We start from the raw sequence: 24,684 nt of genomic DNA, 5'->3' as shown, positions 1-24,684 counted from the left end.
AAAAATTTAAGATATTAAAATTTAAATTTCCTGCCTGTGTGCTAGTGATCACACAAAATGTTCATTGCACGTTATTTATACCAACAACTTCCTGTTAATTCCCATAACTTGCCTTTATAATTTTGATTTTTAAGTGTCCCACTTTGAAAATTTCCAAAATTTCACATCTGAACTCCCCATCTCAAAATGTCTCACTTTTTTCATATATATTATTCAATATAAAGCTTTCATTAGCAAAAACAAAGGCCTGTCATGCACTATTTAACCTGGAAGGTAAAATATATTAATTTGTACTTGCCAAAGACAATAATTGATTACAATTTCCAAATTTTATGAAATGGTGATCATCCACACAGACAAGATTGAGAAAAGTCAGAATATTGGTCAGAATTGATGTGCTCTGTGAATGAGCTCACTGCCATTCGTGTGTGTGTGTGTGTGTGTGTGTGTGTGTGTGTGTGTGAGAGAGAGAGAGAGTGTGTGTGGATGCATAATCATGATGCCAGCTCCCCTTGTTGTGTGGTTGAATGGTACAGCAGCTATTGAAATCTATTCAAATAAACCCAGTTTCTTGACCCCAGTACCAGACGGTATGTGCTGTATCCTCGTCATTTTTAAACACGCACGCACGCACGCGCGCGCACGCGCGCGCGCACACACACACACACACACACACACACACACGAACGACATCCGGCAGGAGCAAAGTGGAGAGCAAAAGAAGATGGGTGCCATGAGGGCTCAACAGCATGTTTTGTTTCTATAAGCCAAGCCACTGGCATGACAGGGCATGCCAGGTCAATTACTTGTTTCGGGTTGTTGTTTTTTTTTTTGTGTGTGTGCTGGTGCCAGTCTGTCAGATGTCCATTTCAAACTGAGCGTCGTCACCTAAACACAAACAGAGGCAAGGTGTTAAGACAGGGAATTGGAGAATGAATTCAAAAATACATACAAAATGCCTATGAGGAATGGCGCATACAATGTGGGTGTTAAAGTCACAATTTCAAGGGTTACAATTATTGTCACAGCTATGCTAATTTCCCTCTCTGGCTTTTCACATTATATTTCAGCATTAAGATAGCATACCTTGGATAGACGAAATCACCTGTCTATGCTTTGGTCATCCTTTCATGTGTAACTTTTACAGTATGTTTCAATTGGAACTTACAAATAAACACCTTGCTGGTGTATTATTATTATGTATGTAAGTGAAACTGGACTTGAAAATAAAATAAAAATGACTCCTACTGAAATACAGCAAAATGGCAAGAAATGTGTATGGTATTTGTCTTCGCTGGTTGTTACCATTCGTAGGCTTTCCGTCGTGATTGTTGACGTGGTTCTTGGCTTCATTCTTCCGGTTCTCATGGAGTGTGTTTTGACTGGTCACGCCGGGGATGACAGGCAGGTGAGCGGGCGGGGTCTGGGCCATGGGCGAATTACGCATATCCAGCAAGAACTTGCGGTCGTAGATGATTCGCGTTCCTGCAACGGGATACACAAGATAGGTTCAATTAAATATTTATTAATGATTTTATTGTGTACATTATTTGGTGGCCAACACCTTGTGGTTGTAGTTAGCATGTCTGCTTTACAGTTTTAAGTTTCAGGATTTGAATCTCAGTTCCGACCTTCTTGTGGCGAGCGCTTCTGGGTTTTTGTTTTTCAGCTTCCTCCAACATTCAAAAAATAATCTTCTATTGGATTGCAGTAGATGTTTCAACAGTGTTTTTTTTTGTTGTTGTTGTCATGGAGTGTGTTTTGACTGGTCACGCCGGGGATGACAGGCAGGTGAGCGGGCGGGGTCTGGGCCATGGGCGAATTACGCATATCCAGCAAGAACTTGCGGTCGTAGATGATTCGCGTTCCTGCAACGGGATACACAAGATAGGTTCAATTAAATATTTATTAATGATTTTATTGTGTACATTATTTGGTGGCCAACACCTTGTGGTTGTAGTTAGCATGTCTGCTTTACAGTTTTAAGTTTCAGGATTTGAATCTCAGTTCCGACCTTCTTGTGGCGAGCGCTTCTGGGTTTTTGTTTTTCAGCTTCCTCCAACATTCAAAAAATAATCTTCTATTGGATTGCAGTAGATGTTTCAACAGTGTTTTTTTTTGTTGTTGTTGTTTTTTTTTTTTTTTACTCATACAGTTCTTTAGTTCTTACAGTGTGAAATTTAGACTTATTTATTGAACACAAAGCTGATATATTTGCAGGGTGAAGATGACAAAGATGAGAGAGTATGTTTGGACACTGTATGTGTGGGGTTACATTTGTTGAATTTAATTTTTTTTAACAGGGCCTGAGTCATTTCAATATGAATGCTCAATATGTTCAATCGTACAAAGGTGATTGCACTTAAAAAGGACTTGAATAGTTTATCAGTGGCATTAAAAAAAACAAAACAACAACAACCAAACTGTCGTTTATTGTGATAGTTTATGGTAAAATATATCGTGACAGGCTTACAAATATTATTGCAAACTTTTAGGGTTTTTCGATTCAATTCGGTATAGGATCAGTATCGGAAGATCCTCAAGGCTGCAGTGTTGGTATCGGATATGAAAAAGTGGTATCGACTACCGAACCATCCCTAAAGTGGACACCATGTTGGTGACACCTGCTGTAAAGTGTGCTCGTCTTGATTAGTGAATGTTCAAAACAAAAACAACACAGTTAAAAAAAAAATCAATAAAAAACATAAAAATTGACACGAACGTAGTACAGTTAAAACCAAATACGTTGTTCTTTGCAGAGTTGGATTGTGTTTATGTGTTACTAATTTACAGTTTGTGACTAAGGTTTATGTCTGAAAATTCCCGAGGGTTTGATAAATAATGAATGACAACGTTTTAAGCGATTTGATAACGTCAAATATTTAACGTCACGATTCCTGCGCTGCAGAGGGGCCAATCAGAGATCACCAAAGAGGGTGAAGGCGGGACTAACATTGTTTTTGTTTTGGAGTGTATGACAAGGCAGCTCAAGACCACAATGACGGAAGCAGTGAGGATGTGAGGCTCGAGACTACCATCTATTTTCTTGTTTTAATAAGTTGAAGAGACGAGCCTTCTTACCTCCGGGAGTGGTAGAGAATAAAGTGCCTCCAGGGGTGGTACAATAGTCATGAGGTAGCTGCGTTGTGTCGTTGATCAACACCGTCCTGGTCGGGATGGCCCTGCTCTCGCTCAGCTGACGACTGTTCGACATTTTTCGGCGCCGCTTCGATGACAAATTCGGCTGCTACGGAAATTCGGGGTGCTTATCTCCCGACGGACGGTGTAAACCAGGGCCGTTCCCCGCTCTCTCTCGAGTCTTTCCAAGGGCTTTCTTGTCGCTCTTCGCGTCCACCCAGCCGTCAGCACCGTCCCCTCCCTCAGCAAGGCAGGAAGCAGAACGGGCAGCGGGCGGAAGTGACGTCGTAGGCACGGCCAGGAAGGCCACTTTTTTTTCGACATTAGTTTCATTATTCCCATTTAGTGATAGTACTGTACGTAAACGTGTAATAATACGAACAATAATAAAAAATAGTTGCGTGAATATAAACGATTTAACGTTTAAGATCCATATTGGATTTAACTGTATCGTAAAACAGGAGAAAGCAATGAAATGTATCGACGTAGTATACAAGTCTACCTAAAAAAGGACTACACAGTGAGAGTCCATTGTGACCTGTGTTTGCGGATTCCCGATTTTGAGTCTTTGCCTTATTTTTCCGACTAACTCGGCATTCTCCGACATTCCTTAAACGTCTCATCAGTACTGTACGCATGCGCATTGCCTTTCCGCTTGCCCTGTCTTGCTGTCCTCCTCTTCGACTCACTCCTCTTTGCCGCCGCCATCCCGCATCCGAGTGAGATTAACCTGCACTTAATCATGAGCTTCACCGTGGAAGAGAGGGGCATCCCCAACTCCCTGAGCTACCGCTTGTTCTTTAGTGAGTACAACGTCCATTGATTTTTTTTTTTATACGTTGGGGAGGAAAAAAAATGTTTGTAGTTTTCTTTAAGAGCTCGCGGTAACCTCCCACGTGTCACTTATTCGTCGAATGTCGCTATAAGATTTCATCATCTCGGTAAAAGTTTCCCTTGTGTTTCTTTTTTTTAATGATATTCTCATTGTATTTGGACTGTATAGGATTTCCATACTGAGTTGCGTTAAACCGGTTTCTCAGGTTATCGAAAATTGTAGTTGAAGGCTTCAAATTTGGGGGGTGTAACTCGTAACTAGTGTGGCAATCGCACGGGGAAATCTTGCAGGGTGGTTCCACACGTCATTAAGTTGAGAAGCATAAATATTTCCTGGTGGGACAACACCCTCTGATTACAGCACGCAGGCAGAATGCATTGGAGAGTCATGTCTAAGTCCAGTGAATGTTCTTAATTTTAGGGCGTTTGTCTCAACGACACCGTGCTGTCGTAGAGCAGCTATTATTAAACATTATTTCCCGTCTTAAATGAAACAATATGTTTTCCTGCCCCCATTGTTTTGCAGAGAATTCCGAGGGGAAGTACATCTCACCATTCCATGACATACCAATATATGCCAATGAGGGACAGGTACAGTAACATGTCTAATTAAATCACATTCTAAAGGAGACATGATGCGTTTATGACATCTGAAGTCATGCAAGTGTCTGAATAACATGTCTGTTCTGTGCTTTTGTCAAAGTACCTCATGGTTCAAGAAGGATAGGATACTTTCAACGCACTTTTCCATGTCTTGCTGAAATTAGGCAGCTTTGAGTGCTGTCCTGTCCCCGGACATTGCTAGTTCATTGGACAGTTTGGCTTTTGTTACAAGTGTTTTTGCGTATGGCATGCAGGCTAAAAAAGCGAGTGGATTGTTCTTTCACTCATGGAGGCCATAACTCACCCCTAAACTGCTGAATTATACATGTCTATTTCGTATTGCCAACACACAATTACGCCCCACCCCATCGCATCGTCAACTTTACCGAACAATCAAGTATGTGCCGCTTATCAGAAGTTAACACTAATCAGTGCATCCCGAAAAAAAAAAAAAAAATCAGTATAACACTTCTTGCCTTTTGGATTTGACATGATAGTGTTTAAAATAGCGTAAGGCAGCCATGGTTTGCAAATGGCAGGGCTTCATGTTCATGCATGGAGAAACTTGCCGTGGGGGCGGTTATTTTGTTAATAGTGACGTCACATTTCACAAAACTCAGGTCTCATTTTCTGAAATGGGCAAATATTGAAAGATTTAATTGGGAGTTAAATGCCACACTAGATGAGCAAACAAGCACTCCAGAGAACTATTTGTATACAACCAATCACAGAGTCAATTTTCTATATGTCATTTTAAGGTCACAATTTCATGTTAAAATGCTTTCACGCAGGCTTGCCCCCGCATTACATTAGGTAATGTTTTCCAGAACGAGTGAGGTCATAGTCTAGCGCACCTTGATATCATGTCTTACTCATCTCTTGTGGCCGTAAGAGTCTGTATAAATGTCATTATCCTACTAAAATTGCGTATTAAAAAAAGTAACAACGATGGGAAATAAATACACACATTGGATTTCTCTCTCTTCAGAAAATCTTTCACATGGTGGTGGAAGTACCGAGATGGACAAATGCAAAGATGGAGGTAAGATTACGGTTTTGTGTAAAAATTAATTAAGGTTGTAAAAAAAAAAAAAAAAAATTAAATTATAATTTATTATTATAATTATTATAGCGATGTACACATACAACAACTAAGCATATATGCAAATGTCAATGTCTTCTCAGAGAAACAGGAGTCCAGTTGCAATCGATTCAGTACTCCGAGAAAGAAATCATATGATGAATAAGAATATCCACAAGCAAATTAAATAAATGTTAACAATACATTGCATGGACATTCTACAGGAAGTTACAAGGATAAATTGGTCTGTAACATTCAATCACAAATGTGGTAGGTGCTTTATAACTAAATCAGTCAAAATGAGATTAAATTTGTTTCAAACAACAACGGTCTCCCCATGATGTTGAAGGATGTTTTATTTTGTTCAATGTTCATCTTCTCTTGATGTTACTTGATTAAAACGCTGCTTAATTGGAAAAAAAAAACAACTTTTGTCCTTTCAACATACTTGCAGTGTACAGTGTAATGAAATGGCAGTAAGTGTAATAATAGAAGACAACTTATGAACAGTGCACATTTTGTATACAGTATTTTGAAACTCCAACTTATTCAACTATTATTGATTAATTATAACCATTGTGGCGGTTCAGCAATGACTACAACAGTGTATAGCTGTATTTACATTTACAATCAGAATACAGTGGAAATGACAACAGGTGACAGACACTGTACACAGGCATTATGATAGCTCATATAATTTGATAGTGAGCGAATTGAGCGCTAACAACTGTGCTATTCTCTTTCTAGATCGCCACAAAGGACCTTCTGAACCCAATAAAACAGGATGTGAAGAAGGGCAAGCTGCGCTATGTCGCTAATGTTTTCCCACATAAAGGCTACATTTGGAACTATGGAGCCATTCCTCAGGTCAGCGTGTTTTCTTTATACTCATTAGGGATTTGCCGATCACGCTTTTTTGGCACCTGAGTGCTTGGTTTAAGTATCTTCTGATACCAAGTCCAATCCAATACCTCGGCAATGCGTTATGAAAAAAAAGAGCACTTTACTCAAATTAATATACAAGTATACATTCATCAATATGTACAGGTATATGTTTTATGTTGTTATATATATTTAGATAGATAATGTGGACCATTCTGTAATAATTCAAAGTGCTGCATTTTTTTCCTCTCTTTTTTTTTAAGCACTAAATTTGACGATAGACATATTGAACATTTCAATATGTATTGGTTAATCTCCCAACTTGTTTTATCATGTCAGATTTTTGTGCTGAAACTCTGAGTGGGGTTTTAGCATAAAAGTAGCATATACAGCCACTATAGCCACGACATTCACGACAACTGAATGTTGACTTTAAACACAATCTATATCAATAAGCAGGACGGTTTATAAACAATTATTTTCATGTAAATGCCCGGGGACACGTTTGAAACCAGTTAGGTGATGTCGGTCGGACGTCTCACAACTGCTAACCTGTCTGTCGCACTCGCGGCTCTCTCAACTCTTTGACGATGCCGTTGAGCGAGGAGGCTTCGTAATATCAGGCAATGCAGACTTATTTCGGAGCATCTTTCTTTCGGCTTATTTCTCCCTTCAAATGAGCTATGAAGACAGAGAGAGCCACCGCTCTGTCTCTGCCTGCAGCAGAGTTGTGCGCTGCGTAGGACACGTGCATGTCACAAGAACTGCATCGCTACAAAAAACAAAAGTTGACATTGTGAAATATAAAGCGTAGCCACTACTGTTCTATTTGGCAATATATTTGCACATTCGGATTATTTTGTAACTGTGTGACCTTTATGTTCAGATAATAATAAAACCGATCTTTTTCACCTCTTACCAGTGATCGATTCCAATTTATGATCACGTGATCGCTAGTCATCATTTTTAAACAGATTTTGCTGATTTGTCCTGTTTTATTTTAGACGTGGGAAGACCCAAAGCACAAAGACAAAAACACCGGCTGCCACGGGGACAATGACCCCATTGACATCTGTGAAATCGGCTCCAAGGTGTGTATATAGACATTTAAAGGGCTATTTCTAGCAGCTGTTGACCAGTTCTTTCATCTTGACAAGTGTGTACACGTGACGGTCAGGTGTGTTCCCGTGGTGAGGTGATCAAAGTAAAGGTGCTCGGAGTCCTGGCTATGATCGACGAGGGTGAGACTGACTGGAAAGTGATTGCAATCAACGTCGAGGACCCTGAAGCCAATGAACTCAACAGTAAGCATGACTCCTCATTGACTTTAGTCTTTTTTTTTTTTCATGCATTTTGATCGTGTTTGTCCCCACCTTTAGACATCAGTGATGTTGACAGGTTGAAGCCCGGCTATCTGAAGTCCACAGTTGACTGGTTCAAGAGGTACAAAGTCCCCGATGGCAAGCCGGAGAATAAATTCGCTTTCAATGAGGAATTCAAGGACAAGGTCTCTCTCTCTTTTTTTTTTATTTTTTTTTTTAAACACTTCATCATTTAGTCTTTAGTTATACAGTTTAAGCAGGCAGGCTTCTTCTTCTAGAAAAGTGAGGAATTAATTTATAAATGACATGACACCTTAAAACAAATCTTAGCCCTTAATTAGAATTCAATCCTGGGTGATTTTATTTCAGGCAAAAATTTGAGTAAAAATAACAAATATGCGTAGGATAACCTAAAATTGTATTTTTGAAAGTCTAACTATAGTCTGTAATTGAGTTAATGAAATGTATTAATTGCTTTGGGTGTGAATGAGTTAACAAAATATGGATTACATTTTTATATTCATCTTTTAGTCACCAGGTGCATGGCTTGAAAAAAAAATACATCGCTCTCCAAATGGGTAGGGAGGGGAAAAAAAGAGTCGTAACTGCAATTACCCCAATTCATCGAAGCTGATGTTCACACATGGAGACTTTTGAGTTCACTGCAGTGCCTAATTTGAACTTTGTGAGCCAAAAGGGCAGCAATTAACTAGTCAAGCGACCAGTCTCTCGGTTCAATCAGAGTATGGTGGAGTCCTACCACATGACCGAATGATGTCATGCTCTTAATTGTTTATGGTTGCCAGGAAATAGGGTAGAGCTATGCACATTTTTGACATGGTGAAAATAGTGCCAAAAAAGTTTTTATTAAATGAATGTTTTATTGGGTATCAAGGAGTGTTGTTATTTGGCCTTTTTAATCTTATTAAAATGTCAGATACAATTAACATATAGTAAATACATATTTTTGGGGTTCTGGCTCACCGCATTCGTGACTAAATGACGTACTGTGTTGTGTTTTTAGGATTTTGCCATCGAAGTCATCAAGAGCACACACAACTTCTGGAAAGCTCTGATTTGCCAACAGACCGATGGTGGTGAACTGAACTGGTAGATAAATTGCTGTATAATATTTTTTAAACATACCACTTGCTTGTGTTTATTTGTAAATATTTTTTCTTACAAACTACAGCAAAAACACCTGCATCTCATCAGGTGACAGCCCTTTCTGCTGCTCCGTGAACGAGGCTCAAGCTGCTATCGGGGACGTACGTACTTTTTAAAACATTTATGATAAGAAAAAGATGCTGTATTGCATTTATATCATCGTCACATTCTTTTATTCTGTATTGTCAGGCATGCCCTTGTGAAAAGGAGGAGCCTATCCCTTCATCAGGTAGCATATTGATAATGTCTGCATGGAGTTCATTGATTTTTCTGACTGACTGTGTGTTTTAATCTGCTCTTTCTTCTATTGACAGTCGATAAATGGTTTTACTACGACAAGGTGTAATCTTCAGGCTGACCGCATGGAAGAACAAAGCGAACATTTCATTTGTCATAGGCTTATTTGATGACAGGAACCGTTGTAACAGTGGAATGAGACATTGCAGGTTTTGTAGGGTGTCTGTCTTCCTTATAGAAATGTGAGACACTGTCTAGAGGTTATTGCAATAAGGAAAAAAATAGTACATATTAATTAATTAATAATTCTTCCCTTATTTATCAAAACTTTCTCTACACATGAGGTGTAGGTTTGGAACTGACACAGGTACGACACTTATTAATGTGTGCCATGTAAGATACACTGAACTGCTTTAATAAAGATACCCCTATGTAAATTATCAATGAGCTGGAATTTATTTATTTTTACGCGCGCGCACACACACACACGCACACGTATATCAATGTGGTCGCGTAGTAATGGTGCCACCTAGTGTTCACTATTAAAAAATACTTTCCCTTAATACATAAGTGTATTTTTTGTTTTATTTTTATTTTGTTTTGTAATATTTTGCCATTCTTACTTTCTCTTTTTTATTAGATCACTTAAAAAAGAAAAAAACATGAAAAAAGTTTAAATTGTTTCATTGTAATTTTTTAGCATTCTAGTATTACACACTAAATATTGTTGTAGCCTTGTATTTGTCAGCCATGCATTTAAAATCTGCATTAGAATGTTTCTTGAAATGTTTTGTATGACATGGTGACTTGTATTGTGAAAATGTTCCTCAAAACTTTATTTAACCAAGTAATCTAAATATTACGTTAAACGATCACGTATTACGTGAGAGACGTACCAAATGAGAGAAAAATACAAACACAAAAATTAATTTGTATAAATATATTAAATCTTCGATATTTAGTGAATACATCAAGTATATAGTTTTTATTTTGAAACAAGACTGTTCAAATCGTGAGTTAGCAAACAGGCTAGCGCGATGACGCACTTCCGGTTAAATGTCAAACTTGCGTAGTGCTTTACAGCTGACGGGACAGGCGGACGTTGGCACCATAAACTGGTCGGAACAAGGTAGTTATTGATTAACTTTCTCTGGCTAGCTCGAGTTTGCATAATCGTGTCAGTTTCTACGACCAGACTCGAACTTCGTTGTTTCTTTCTGGACTTTTCTGCTCGTTTGTTTACTTAAGAGGTTGTTATTGTTTATTTTGGGGCGGTGAAACGTTTGGTTCCCTCTTGCGATTAACTAAAACCGGCTGTCCTCACTGAATAACAATAGCAAACTGCTTATGTTGATCTCATTGTATAAAACTTGTCCGTGCACATACAAAAAAAAAATTCAATAAGGAAGCTCTTAAATGAGAAAATAACGACATGGCTACGGTTAATCGTAATATGGGCATCCATAAACGATAAACTATGTGGGAATTTGAAGCGAAACTGGTTCGTTTAGTGACATTTTCCTCAAAGGAGGCCTCATATGCAGTGGATTAAGCCACAGAGTTGCATACAGCGTGACAGGTGTATGAGTGTGTGACAAAAAGCCTTCTGGATATCAAGTGTCCTCGCTACAACTTGTCATAATAAAAATAGTCCGTGGATGATCAGCGGGTGTCTGTCTGAGAAAATAAACTAACGAAGTGTTTTCTTTTATTTCTCTTAAGGAAGCTGTGATTATTAAGTCTACTGAACACAACTTTATTTATAGAGCATTTTACCAACAGTTAGTTCTAACAAAGTGCTGTCTGTACATGAAGCATATGACAGAAAATAAACTACTACTACTAAAACTAATAATAATAATAATAATAATTACAAGGAAATACGTCTTTTTTCTTTCCGCTCTTTTTTCTTACAGCTTACGCATACCAGCAGTATTATAAGGCTCAAGAAAAAAAAGCGGCCTACTTGGAGATTTTGCAGTACGGTCAGCAATACTTCAGTAATTCTAGCTCATTTTTTAATGTTCTGTGATTAATTTATGCTTATCTCCACTACAGACAGTCCAGCACAATGTCTTTTATTTTCGACTGGCTCTACAGAGGCTTCAGTGGTGTCCTGCAATTGTTAGGTATTGTGAAAAATGAGTAACATTGTTTTAAAAAAAAAAACTCATTCTATACAGTGGAACTTCTAAGGTTGAAGAAAATTTGTTCCGTCATCTTCTGCCCGATTTTTTTCAAATTAAGGGCAGTTTTCCCCATTGGACAAAATGGAAAGTGAAGCAATCCCTTCTGTTGCTACCATAATATATTCCTAATGCCCATGAAAGTTAGCACATGACAATTCTCCCCAAAGAAGCTAATACAATTTGGATTAATTTGTTCCAAGGTCAAACTATTGCTATCTAAAATATTTCTTAAAAGTACAGGCGAATTAGACTCAATTTTTTAACATTCCTGACCGTCAAGCGTAAAAAAATAAATTAAAAATTACCTCTTTTACCTAAATGTGTCCTCACCATTACTTGAGTGGAGGCGTGCATGCGACTGGGATGTGAGTCTCTTCACTTCACGACAAAATGAAGCTGACTTTCTGGCGTACATTCTGTACTTTTATTGCTTTGGACTTAGTCGATCTATATAACGTGTCGCGCAATGTTTAATGTCCTGTTCGACAGTTATGGTTACTAATTCTCCTCTTGCCCCCCCCCTTGCCATCACCAGAATCAATTACAAAAATCGGGAGGTCAGCATTTCACATTTTCAACATTTAGAGGTGTTTAATTTGGAGGTTCCACAGTATCCTTCGTACAAGTCAATGATCATAAAACAGATTATTCCTTACCTAAATACTTTATTATAACTGTGCAGGGCTGTCTAAGAAGTCTGGCAAGTTGGTCTTCCTCGGATTGGACAATGCCGGCAAAACTACACTACTGCACATGCTCAGAGACGACAGACTGGGCCAGCATGTACCCACACTGCACCCAAGTATCTATCTATCTATCTATCTATCTATCTATCTATCCATCAATCCATCAATCCATCAATCCATCCACTCACTCATCTATCAATCATTCCATCCATCCATCATTCAACATAGCCAACATTTGCCCATCTTTCCATCATTCATCCTTCATCCCTCCATCTTTTCATCCATCCATCTGTTTGTATATATAATCTATCCACCGAACTATTCTCATCTATCATCCATCCGTCCTTACTGTATATCAATCGAATCATCATGTCTGTCCTCAGCATCTGAGGAGCTGACCATCGCTGGAATGACTTTTACCACATTTGACCTGGGCGGTCACACGCAAGGTAAGGAAAAAAGGGATAATGTTTGGTCATACATCTTTAATAATAAATGTCTTTTTTTTTTTTTAAATTGGTTTTAGCACGACGCATCTGGAAAAATTACCTCCCAGCCATAAACGGTATTGTTTACATGGTTGACTGTGCTGATCGTGAGCGACTACCTGAGGCTAAAGTGGAGTTGGATGTGCGTTTGAATCTTACCTTTTGTCACACATTCATAGTCATATATAAATGTGACTCTTCTACTTTGTTCAGGCGCTTTTGACAGATGACACCATCTCAAACGTGCCAGTTCTCATCCTTGGAAACAAAATCGATCGTCCGGAGGCCATCAGCGAGGATGCGCTCCGAGGGATGTTTGGTCTCCATGGACACACGACTGGAAAGGTGACCAACACATGCCATGAACCTCGATGAAAGATTTGTTTTTTTTTTCTTTTACTTGACCTTTATTTATCCGGCTATGCCACTCTGGCCGCAGGCTAGCATAAACATGTATATAACAGCATTTAGCAATTAATAAATTTATTTCTTTTCTTTTCTCCTGAAGCCCCATCTTCTCGTCCGATCCTTTTTTTTTTTTTTTTACATGCACATAAAAATGCCATTGACAAAGAAGATGTTATCAAGGTTTTGCTGCCCTTATAAAATTGTCTTATATTTCTTTTTTAGGGCAAAGTGTCACTGAAGGAGCTTAATTTGAGGCCAATGGAGATTTTTATGTGCAGTGTGCTGAAGAGACAAGGATATGGAGAAGGATTTCGCTGGCTGTCCCAATACATTGACTGATTTAATGCTAATTAATCCAAAATATGAGTGCTGATTTACAAAACAACACCATCTGTAATCTGGGAAATATTTTATTTACATACCCTCAGAATTTTGACCATGTCAGCTGGGAATGTGGGCAATATTCTTTGCTAGAAAAACATCATACCACAAAAAGTCAAAGACAACTTTTTGAGCGTAGCCAAGGATCTTCATGCTGTGTAATTTTTACCTTTGGGTGCCACAGAGAAAGCGTCATCAACGGCGAGTCAGCTTCTGACCCGCTGCTTATTTTTAGCGGCTGGTATTGACTTACAGCAAAGGTCGGTTTGTTTAAAGTTTTGCGGACTGTCCAAAGACACACATTGGTGCCATTGAAGCACATGTTGAATTGTGTATCCAATCGCTCACCTGAAATGGATGGGATTTTTTTTTTTTGATTGGGGGGGGTGGGGGGGGATTTTTGAAAGCAGGGTTTACCACTAAAAGTGCAAAGTGCTTTAATATACTTTTTTTTTTTTTGCTCTGAGATTCACTATGACAGTGCAATTTTATATAGTTGAAGTATATGATAAAGGTTGCTTGGATAATTGCTATGACAAGACTGGAGTACTTTGTGATTAGTAACTGCTCACCACATACAGCAATATTATGAGAGTACTCCCATGGTGGTGCTTGAAATCAGGGTATAAAAGTATATACGTGTGAAAGGATTGGTTGATGTGTGTTTAAATATTATTTGTACATGAATAATTATTTATATATTTACATAATGGAAGCCAAGTTGACTCTAAAGAGGTTACAAAAGATGGATCAAATTTTTATTGGAGCTGGGTCAGAATAAACTCTTTCTACAAACGTCTTGTTTCTTTCTATTAATATTTGAAACATTTTCAAGGAAAATCATATTATACAATTTTATATGTCCCGAGACAACATTCACATCATTATTATATCGTATGTTGTGAAAAAATATACAGGTATTTAAATATATTACATAATATCTGCCTTTTTGATTTCCATTGGCTCTTTCTAGCTTTGGGATGGGCAATTTTTCTTCCGTGGTAGTGGGGGCCCACTTCCAAAAAAGGATGGCACCTAACCGGGGCAGGGGGGTGGGCTATACCCCCGTCAGAAATCTATGGAGGCCCAGTTAAGCCCCTCCAGGCTATTATTCTATATTCTAATATCTATTTAAATGATTTACTCAGCCCCACTATGTATTGGTCAAGCCCTCCTTTAGCCCTGGGAGGAAAAAACTTCGAGTTATGAAGGATGGATGAATGGTTCGTTCCAGCCAATCACCATAACGGGTAACCATCGTCCTTCCCACGAGCCATTCAGTGAATTATATTTTCACACCAAACTGCATTTGAATCTAGCATTAATGTATTATATTATAGGTAATACATACAATTTAAAATACGACAGAAAGGTATACGTCACGATTATTTAACAAATGACAAATTTAGTGAAGAAAACGCACTGGAAACCCCGCCTTCTCAATGCTCATTGACCCTTTCTAGCCAATCACAATAGCAAGTCAGTGCCGTCACTTCTCGCGAGTCAATGAGACGAGACCAGGAAGTTCACCAGTACTGAAGTAACAGAACCACTTATTTTTTAAACTTTCGGGTTCAAATTGGTCATGACGAGTCTGTTTAAACATTTTAGTGTGATGGTTGCGTCGCCTCTGTGTGAGGATTTTCAAACGTTACATTTCAACGTGTCTTCTAGTGGTTAAACATCGTTAAACGTCAACATGAGCAAAGTTCATCTGCTTGGCTAACACCATGGAGGTAGAAGACGTGGAGAGGTGCTGCTGTGTTGTTACCTTGAATGAAGCATTTTCTGCCCCCGCGCCCGTAAGCTTTAGCGCTGTTGTCATCCATCCCACCACCGGAGTGGTGATATCCACCGGACTGCCGTTTTTTCGTTTCATTATAGACAAAAAGTCCTCTTATGCCAGCGAACGTCGCTTCCTGTTACGTCACAACTTCCGCGTCCACCTTAAAATCGACATCAGCTTTCCTTCCCGGAGTCACGTGGAGGCCAATGCATGTGGAGTGAGTGAAGTTGGCCCACCCAGCACAAGACACAGGAGAGATGAGCAAGGAGCTGAGTTGCTGATGCTGGTCAACTGTGTGGAGTTCAAAAAGACTTTCCAGACACTTTTCCATAAGGCTGACCAGTGGCGTTTCCATGGCGATGATGATGACGACCTTTTTCGAGATGCTGACTGCCTCAGTTGGTTCGCTATACTCAAGGCAGACAAGCCACATCCAGGTACCGTCTCCTGGCGAAGGAGCACGTGTCTTCAGAAAGGCTCCCCGGTCATCGCCTGCGGCTCGCCGTTTGGTTCCCTCTGCTCTGACCTCTTCAATGGCACTGTGAGCAAGGGCATCATCAGCAACTTGGCGGGCGAGGACAACGCCATCATCCTCACAGATGCCCGCTGCTTGCCAGGCACAGAAGGCGGTGGCTTGTTCACGATGGAAAATGACTCCCTGTACCTGGTCGGAGTGATAGTGTCACCATTTGGCTGGAAGGCCAACGAGTGGATCGGACTCACGCTTGTTTGTTCTGTCCACTCAATCCTCCGGAATATTGTTCAATGTGGCGACATTCAGGATCTGCTCCATGATGTCTGGCTTCACCCCGCAGAGGTCTTTACGACCCGAAAGGCCAATGCAGGTCCATATCCGAATGTGTGCTTGGTGGACAGCGGGCAGCACTGGGGATCAGGGGTCCTTGTCACCCCTGAACTTATTCAAACCTGCCGACACGTCGTCAACGGGAAGTCCACAGTCGCCCTCAAGTTTCACCACAGAGCCAGGTGCACGGTATAAAGGGGGAACCGTACTGTGAAAGACCATTGCTATTTTACACTTATCAAAATGTTTAGACTGTAATTACTTTCATTAGTACCGTGTTCTCCGTATACTTGTCATTTGCAAATTCACTTCTTCCCATATTTTTTTCCGCACTTGTCCTATTTTATTATTTTTTTTCTGGTGAATGTTTTTATGCATCCCAGAGTCCTCGACACTTTTGGCGACGTCCTGTTCTCCACTAAGGCATCATCGCCCTACGACGTCGCTGTGGTGCGGTCCAGAGAATCCATCTTTGACGTCGTCATTCCTCAAATGGCTCACGAGTTCAACACAGGTTTGTTAGTGTATCACTAGCTTAATGTTGAGGGTGTCACACATAGCAAATTTTGCAGCAACGTGGAGTTATTGTTCATGTGAACCTGGTAAACTGACATCAACATTTGCCTCATAACTCATATTGTATTTTTATTTGTCAATACAGTGAAACCCTAATCTTTACAGGGGATCTGTTCCAGACCCATCCACGAATGTGTGATGTAGAGAGACCAAAACATACTTCGACAAGCTTGAAACACATTTGTACTTACACTTTTTAAACACATTGCAAACCTATTTCAACCTCTCCCAAAAATCACAAGTATAAAATATATGGAAAGTGCTATACATATTGTAATGTCTTCATATGAACGTGCCTTGTGGGGCGGTGTGGCATGATGCCAGTCTGCGATATGCTCTGTGAAAAGTTATATATATCTATAGCGCGGGGACACAAACAATGAACTCTGATATCGTGGCGATTTCTTGTTTTGGTGCATTTTGTGCCCAGGTGGAAGAGAAACCCTGTAAAATGAAAACAATTTTTTTGCCATTTCCACCTGCAGGTGAATCTGTGTTGGTGGTGGGCTACGGCGGGCTTGGTCGCTGGTGTGGCCCGTCGTTGACTTGCGGTGTCCTTTCCAAAGCCATCCGTCACCACAACCGTACCATCATGCTTCAGACCACCTGTGCAGTTCAGGCAGGGACCAGTGGGGGCGCTGTCATACGAGCATCCACGGGAGAGCTTCTTGGTAATAAGCCTGCTCTAAGAAAACTGAGACATAAAGTACACTCTTTACTTAAATAGAAGTAAAGATACCTAAATTGAAATTGGGATTTCAATTTAGCCTTTACAGCTGTTGAAAACATGAATTGAAGCAAAACATTTAATATGTCAAACTGCATTGTGTGTTTCCTAGCTCTCAACGTTGTGAAACTTCCTTGAATGCACCATGTTGCTCGTGCTATTTTGGAGAGGAGAGTAGATAGTACAGATTGGGACTGAACTCTGTCCCGAATGGTGAAAATCCATGAATGACTGATGCTCGCTGTAACTGAAAAATACACTAAATTACAATACATGTAATTTGCACTTTTTTTTTTTTTTTTAAATGAAGTGACAAAACAATGAATGAGAATACAGTTTGAGCACGTCTTATCGTTGCAGGCATCGTTTCCAGCAACACGAGGGACTTGGCCTCCAAAGTGACCTACCCTCACCTTAACTTTTGCATCCCAGTAAGCATGCTGGACGGGCCTCTTCTTCACTTAAGTCGGCTTGGGGACGTGAGGATGTTTGACGTGCTGGATGTTGCAGAAGAACAAGTGAAAAGAGTGTGGAGGCTACAAGGTACACCAAGCAAATTGTGAATTGTGTCCCTGTGTCATACGAACACTGGAACTAGCCTGTTTGGCACAATTTATTAAATATAAATTACATTCATCAGCAGAGAACACTTTGAGCACTTCCAAATGATGCAAAAAATTCAGATTTATGGGGAATTGCCTTTCAATTCATGCTCATACTGCAATGTTATAAAACAAGAAGTTGCTCAATCATGGCAACCCCTTAGCGCCACCCCTGGTTGTCATTATTACGAATGCCCATTGGCCCCGTAGTACACATGGGCGGGGTGAGCAGTGCCTCACAAAACGGAATAATTTCAACTCAAGTGTTATAAGTGCACGTGTGCTGTAATCCTTTAACCTTTAAAAAAAAAAGGATTTCCTTTCAAACATTGCCTGTACAGATCAGGAGATGAAAAATAAAAGCTACTCGTGAACCAGCATATGTTACATTTTGCTCTGTTATCATGGTAACAACATTTTTTTCAATTTAGTTGACAGTCATGTCACCGTAGCTGATAAATGAGTGTTGGGGAACTTGTTTGCTCACTCATATGTTTGGATTTTCTCTGTCGTTCCTTTTTCGCCGAGCTGGAAATATGTCAGCACATTAAAGCGCTCAAGTAATAATTGGCTGACAGGTTGCACAGAATGATTGGTCCCGTTGGGTAACAGACACTGAGACATCTGCTAGAGGGGATCGCCCGCTCCCAGCACAACACATTTCGAAGTTCTCGCCTACGAAGGATCCGTGCGGCACAGATAACTCAGGCTTCAAGATTTAATGTCAGCAGACACATTGAATAGGGATTTGACATGAGCGTCAAGTTTCACGTCAATGTTCTGCATCTCCAGTGGTGACTCTTTTGTTATCTTGTAAGAACCCCCAAAATATTTGGGTTTTTTTTTTTAAAGATGGTTGAAAACACAATGATGACAGTTGTGCGTGGACTCATTCATATACCAAAAAAAAAAACAACAATCTCAATAGTTCAGACTACGACTGCTTGGATAAAATATTACTTTGTAATATTAGAAGTAAAAAGTCTTAATCAGATCCATAACTAAAATGTGATATGGTGAGAAAAGCTTTCATTTTAACAGGATAAATCATACCTTGACAAGAAAATTTGTTGGAATATTATTATATAATATTGGAATAATTTAAATCATTGAGTTGTAAAAAAAAAAAAAAATCACCATTTTATAAGTGTTGCAATATGAGGGAAAAAAGTCATCCTATGAAAATGAAGCCGTAAATTATGAGAAACCTCACAAGGTTGCAATATTATGAGAAAGAAGTCATGATCGGAGGAAATTGGAAAATATTTTTTTCTTTTCACTTTGTCACTCATTGCCACTAGCAGCAGGAAGCGAACACGTAAACCACACAAGATATTCAGACCAAGACTCCAATGTACGGTGGCCAGCTGGGGCCACACACACTCACGTTTATTGAATGCTTATCATTTCCTTTTTTAATAAACACAACAACCGACCCACACGACGATACAATGTACACTTGTCGCCGAAGAAAAGAGGAGCCCTCGGCGGCGACCTCTTTTCTGGTACACAATGTGACTTGACGTTATTTACAAGCTGCGGAGTGACGCACTAGGAATGAGACAGCACTACTGTCACATTGGAGCTGAAGCGCAATGAGATGAGGACGGTAAAGTCAAAGTCAATGTCCTCTCTATAGTTGCCACTTAAAAAACAAAAAAAAAACAAGACAAAATGTTTCTAGTCTAATGAAAGCAACGAGAAATGGTCGGCCATTTTAAACTACCGGAAAGCTGCTCAAAATCTGCTAGAAATCAAACGTACGTACAAGAGAATAGAACGAAGATTCACAAATATGAGGGACAAGCTTTTTGACTGCACACCCCACGATTACTGCTAGTGATATGTTCCCCTTTCAACATCCACCCTGCGCGTCTCCGCCGTTGTTTGTGTGTTTTTGGAACATGGAGATGGCGTTGGAAAAAGAGAGGCTGCAAGGACAAACGCTCGACCCTTTACCAGATGTAGCCCTCGTCATCCGCCTCTCCCGCCTCGCTCTCTTCTTCCTCGGCCTCCTCGGCGGTCTCCTCGCCGCCTTTCTCTTCCTCGTCCTCCCAGCCCACGCTGCTACCAAAGTCGCCCGAATACGCGGCTTCTTCGTCTACGTATATTGGGGTTAAAAAAAAAAAAAAAAAAAATCAGCATTGTTGTACAGAAGTCCTTTGACTTTTTTTTTTAGTTGGGGGGGGTTAATTTGCATGCCAATATTTAACATCCGGGTGAGTTTCAGATACACACTATATGGCCACTACATGGCGGCAGCGAACTTCACGACATCCGATCACCATCGGCACACGTCTCAGAAACGGATGATGTCCATTGATTTAGAACTTGAAATGACAGAAAACCGTGAGGAATTTATTTATTTTGATGCTGAAAGTCGTGCGTAAAATGGGCAATGAACGGTGAATAAGATTAAGTTAGTAGTACCACTATACCGTACAGTATTCAGCATTTGATGCATTCGGCACATCTACACATTCTCATCAGGCCCAAGAGCCGTTTGAAAGATTCTGCCCTTGTTCATGTCACAATGGTAATTAGTGTGTTCTATAGGCTGTATTGTCTCCATGTTTTTCTTGTTTGTAACGTAATTATTCCTCCATTGTATATTCTTTTGTGTTCTGGGAGAAGTGAATCAAAGTCATACTGTACAGCACATACAGTTGATGCGACTATATACAAAAGTTCGAAATGTTGTTAGGTCTTAGTTTGTATGCGAAAACAAACATTGGGGGGGGGAGATTAAATTTGTGTTTAGCCTTAAAAAGGTAATCACGCAACAACGGGGATTAGTGGTACATAAAAAGGATTTTTAAAAAATAATTCAAAAGGTACCCTGCCTCTCAAGCACGATAGGAAATAGATGCGTAATAAAACAATTTGAGATTATATACTGTATTTCTTAAAAGATAGATTTTGTGAACATTATTATCTTTAAACACAGATTTTTATTTTTTTTATCTTGCATTTGTATGAGATCTTATTAGATTGTTCCAGTGAGTGAGTGAATGTGTATGTATATTCTAGCATTACATCTGCAGCATTGTCCTTCAGTTCACTTTGAACAAGTGCACACTTTCCTAATGAGAAGTAGTGGAATGGAAGCAGAAACAGTGGTGAAATAAGGATAGGAGTTTGACTTTGTGCTGATTTGAGAGTTATTTCCTAAGCCCCCGACGCAGGAACAGTTCTTATCGGGAGAAGGTTCTGTCTGAGCAGCCCTCATTTATCTTGAAAAGACTTTTCTCGCAGTAACAAAACATGCTTTGGAATGCAAATGACCGCCCGATGCATGAATGTGCTCTTTGCAGCGAGGGGAAAGTCACTTGACATAAAAGATACCTTGTGTTGGCTGGACTGCAGGGAGGGGGTTAATCCAAAGGGATGCGAAGGCAATGGGGTGGGTGGGGGGGCTCAAATGAGTGGATTTTTCGCGGGGGGAGGAACTCACCGCAATCTGGTTTTCCACGAATCCTTGAGCCAGCTACTTCGCCGCCGTACTGGTCCACGCACCAGCATTCTCCCCTGTCACACTGCAGCTTCCTGTAGAAGCCGTCTTCATCACAGTTTGGGATGAAGCGACCTGGCAAATGTTCACACACACACACACACACACACACACACACACACACACACACACACACACGCACGGGTGAGCAGAGAATAGGCTCGCATCAGGCTTCACTGCACTTGACTCCCAGTATAGGGGAGGAACTCACCGCAATCTGGTTTTCCACGAATCCTTGAGCCAGCTACTTCGCCGCCGTACTGGTCCACGCACCAGCATTCTCCCCTGTCACACTGCAGCTTCCTGTAGAAGCCGTCTTCATCACAGTTTGGGATGAAGCGACCTGGCAAATGTTCACACACACACACACACACACACACACACACACACACACACACACACACACACACACACACACACACACGCACGGGTGAGCAGAGAATAGGCTCGCATCAGGCTTCACTGCACTTGACTCCCAGTATAAGGCATGCAGCATATGTTGCAACCAGTTCCATAACCTATGAATATCAATTTTGTTTACAGAATATGGTGGTGATGAATATGTAAAATCAGCATGGTGGAGCATATTTGGATGATGTGCGTGTGTGTGTGCCTGCCTTGAAAATTTAACACGCACAAGTCCAGCTCAATATCCTCGACAAAAAGTATTTGGACCATGGATTTTCACCAGATGGAGAAAGTGTAACTTATGAAAGCTTGAAAGTTACAATGTTAGACAGCCCAAGCTCCACAAGCCATATTCACTTAGCTCGTTCAATCATATTATCGTGTAGCCAGGCCCTACACTGGTGCGGTGACGCAGCGTATCGACACACGGAAAGGTTAGCCTTTTTAGTTTAAAATAACTTACATTAACCTCCTGGATCCCGCGCCGTACCCTGGCCAATGGCAGAACAAAAGATGTTTGTTCTTTTTGGTCCTATTTTAAATCAATTTGCATTGCTACTGGCCTCATCCAAGCTAGCGCCAAGCTAGTTCGTCTCTCAGGTCTGGTGTCCAAGTTTGCAAACTCCATTACGTTTGTTGCTAGCACGGCATTAGCCCGCCAACAGTGAGGTGTTAGCCAGCCAAATGTTCCTGTTGCAAGGATTCCGTTAGCCATAGCCAGCCAACCATGAGGCATTAGCCGGCCAAATATTCCCATAGCTACTGTTATGTGCACTCCCTACGTAGATACGGCAGACATAGAGAGATGGGATGTGCCATCCAAGCATTCCTCTCTGAGGACAATATGCAATGACATGTTCTAGCTCGAATGGGTAATTTTCGATTTGGCGTTTGTTTCCAACAGCTAACGGCCAATTTTTCAAAAATTGATGCAGCACTTAAGCTTGAACATACCTCAGCTTGACAGGCAAAGCCACTCGCACTTGGACTTGGAATTTCTCACACCAGTTCACAAGTTCACATCAACGTATATTTATTGCTGCCATTTTTTTATAGGGGGTATTTTAGCACAGTGATTATGCTGAATCTGCGTGACCAATGAACGATGATATAAATTACGTTTTGGAACATAATAATGTTAATCAATATGCGTGGGATACAAATCAGATGGCGCAAAATAAAAGCATCCCTGCAGTATTTCAAAGGCGCATCTGAAAGTCAGCCTGGCGCTGTGCCCTCGGTGTCCTTGCACAGTCCTGACTCAGAGCCCAGTCAGCCAGCCAAAATCTGCAGTGCGCACGAGTCCAAATATGCACACACTCATTTACCCACTTAGACACATATTTACACACACACACACTTTGGCCCATTTTTCCTTGTCGTCTGTCTGTATCAAATTCGAATCCATAAACCCGATCATGATCAAATCCCCGCCTCCTGTTCGGGATTCAAATCCTCATTCAATTAAGACGGCACCAAAAAGGATGCACAAATTCTTACGAGACTATACATACCAAACTTTCTTTTGCCGCCATCTAAGACTTGGATCCTCTCCAGCTCGGCCAGGCAGGGTGGCTCTGAAGGGGGTAAACATCGGGAAATTTGCATGAAAAATTTGACTTTGATTTCATGCATGTGAGGAGCATAAATCAAATTTGCCCCCATGTGGACTAGTGAATTCAGTAAACCTGCTGTGAGCTGTGAGCTGGCACAATATGGTTTTCAGTACATCAATGGGTTGAAGGCATTTTTTGGCACTCGCTCCAAATGGCGCTTTTGCTCCCACAGTTTTTTTGTTGTTGTTGTTTGTTTTTGTTTTTGTTTTTAATCAGCCTTGCAGCAATATGACCAGTAATCTTCCTTTGCATGTTCTGTCACATTTTTCTCTCAAATGCCGGGAAGTTTGGGACCTAGAATTTGCTCGGCTCATTGTGTATATCGGAGAGCTGAGGGAGAACGAGGCTGTCAACAAGCAGCAGCAGCAATGTTCTCCTTGCCTGGCGGTAGCCATTTCAACCCTCCGGGGAACAGTAGGAAGAGATATCGGGAGGAGATAAATGGCGACAGACACGAGGAAACTACATACTCAGGAGGCGACCCTCATTTCTCTCTTTCTGTCCCGAGGGCGGCCTTGATGTTAGAAAGCATGGCAGTTTTGCGGTGACGGATGAACACGTTCCACTCACTCTCTCTCCAGAAGCACAGGCACCACTCGGCCGTGGACACCTTGCCGTCCTTGTAGGAGTCACATGAGTTAAAGAAGGGACGGATGCAGATCTCGTACTTGTCCAGGTTGATGGCGGCCAGCTCGGCCTGATCCAGGTACAGGTCGCCGTTGGTGTCCAGCTTGGAGAACATCCAACCTACCGAGTCCTTACAGCTGGCCACCAGGCTCCTGTCCAACACTGAGCATACGAAGAAGTAAACCTGCTGTGAGTGTGTGTGTGTGTGTGTGTGCGTGTGCGTGTGCGTGTGCGTGTGCGTGTGTGTGTGTGTGTGTGGCAGCCAGACCAATTGTAAATTTTTAAAAAACTGTTGAAAAGTTAAGATTTTTAGGGCTTTCAATCTTTCTGTTTTTCTATTTGGTGGCAATCATGAGCGTAACCTAAAAATATTGGCTTGGTTGCACCTTCGGGAATTTTCTTTTGAAAATTCAGCCCCCAAAACCGGCGTAACTTGATTGACATGTCTATCATGGGTAGACCCAATGAAAAAAAATCTAAAGAAACCCCATCGAAAGACCCAGAAAAATATATTCATGCATGCAAATACTTTTTTTTTCTACTTTCTTCCCTCCAAATTTTGCTGCTGTCGATTGCGAATTTCTCCATTGTGAGACAAATACAGGTTTTA

At 40.7% G+C, this 24,684-nt stretch overlaps 5 protein-coding genes across 10 annotated transcripts in view; 3 read left to right on the top strand and 2 right to left on the bottom strand.

Annotated features, from left to right (window-relative positions):
* Positions 1-823: 823 nt before the first annotated feature.
* On the bottom strand, positions 824-3,476 carry eif4ebp2 (eukaryotic translation initiation factor 4E binding protein 2). The gene is made up of 3 exons (XM_019864056.1): positions 3,082-3,476; positions 1,306-1,485; positions 824-888 (listed from the first exon to the last, which is right to left on the bottom strand). The coding sequence occupies exons 1-3, from the start codon at positions 3,212-3,214 to the stop codon at positions 857-859; spliced, it is 345 nt and encodes a 114-aa protein (XP_019719615.1). The 5' UTR covers positions 3,215-3,476; the 3' UTR covers positions 824-856.
* Positions 3,477-3,593: 117 nt separating this feature from the next.
* On the top strand, positions 3,594-9,708 carry ppa1b (inorganic pyrophosphatase 1b). Its single transcript, XM_019864049.1, has 11 exons — positions 3,594-3,941; positions 4,499-4,563; positions 5,564-5,617; positions 6,404-6,523; positions 7,543-7,629; positions 7,716-7,842; positions 7,918-8,045; positions 8,885-8,970; positions 9,053-9,128; positions 9,217-9,256; positions 9,342-9,708. Exons 1-11 carry the CDS (start codon positions 3,881-3,883, stop codon positions 9,371-9,373), a joined length of 876 nt encoding a protein of 291 aa, XP_019719608.1. The 5' UTR covers positions 3,594-3,880; the 3' UTR covers positions 9,374-9,708.
* A 585-nt stretch (positions 9,709-10,293) lies between these two features.
* Positions 10,294-14,211, top strand: sar1ab (secretion associated, Ras related GTPase 1Ab). 4 transcript variants are annotated; one of them, XM_019864050.1, is made up of 8 exons: positions 10,294-10,393; positions 11,181-11,244; positions 11,323-11,393; positions 12,136-12,255; positions 12,523-12,588; positions 12,666-12,769; positions 12,841-12,972; positions 13,258-14,211. In XM_019864050.1, the coding sequence occupies exons 1-8, from the start codon at positions 10,321-10,323 to the stop codon at positions 13,372-13,374; spliced, it is 747 nt and encodes a 248-aa protein (XP_019719609.1). In that variant the 5' UTR covers positions 10,294-10,320; the 3' UTR covers positions 13,375-14,211. The 4 variants fall into 4 exon arrangements, with proteins under 4 accessions (XP_019719609.1, XP_019719611.1, XP_019719610.1 ...); XM_019864051.1 differs by having other exon boundaries at positions 10,362-10,393; positions 11,181-11,249; XM_019864052.1 differs by lacking the exon at positions 11,181-11,244 and having other exon boundaries at positions 10,323-10,393.
* Positions 14,212-14,866: 655 nt separating this feature from the next.
* Positions 14,867-18,235, top strand: tysnd1 (trypsin like peroxisomal matrix peptidase 1). The gene is made up of 4 exons (XM_019864044.1): positions 14,867-16,189; positions 16,391-16,521; positions 17,069-17,254; positions 17,671-18,235. Exons 1-4 carry the CDS (start codon positions 15,147-15,149, stop codon positions 17,871-17,873), a joined length of 1,563 nt encoding a protein of 520 aa, XP_019719603.1. The 5' UTR covers positions 14,867-15,146; the 3' UTR covers positions 17,874-18,235.
* A 928-nt stretch (positions 18,236-19,163) lies between these two features.
* Positions 19,164-24,684, bottom strand: part of spock2 (SPARC (osteonectin), cwcv and kazal like domains proteoglycan 2) — a 29,965-nt gene continuing 24,444 nt past the window's right edge. For all 3 annotated transcript variants that reach the window (XM_019864048.1, XM_019864045.1, XM_019864046.1), the window contains 4 exons: positions 24,018-24,236; positions 23,346-23,408; positions 21,635-21,766; positions 19,164-20,013 (listed from right to left, as the gene is read on the bottom strand). In XM_019864048.1, coding sequence (XP_019719607.1) covers positions 19,868-20,013; positions 21,635-21,766; positions 23,346-23,408; positions 24,018-24,236 — 560 coding nt within the window. In that variant the 3' untranslated portion in view covers positions 19,164-19,867. The remainder of the gene's footprint in view (positions 20,014-21,634; positions 21,767-23,345; positions 23,409-24,017; positions 24,237-24,684) is intronic.

The sequence above is a fragment of the Hippocampus comes genome, unplaced genomic scaffold (genome assembly GCF_001891065.2).
Source record: "Hippocampus comes isolate QL1 unplaced genomic scaffold, H_comes_QL1_v1.1 scaffold57, whole genome shotgun sequence".
Lineage (NCBI taxonomy): Eukaryota > Metazoa > Chordata > Actinopteri > Syngnathiformes > Syngnathidae > Hippocampus > Hippocampus comes.
This window is presented reverse-complemented; position numbering and strand designations above follow the sequence as displayed.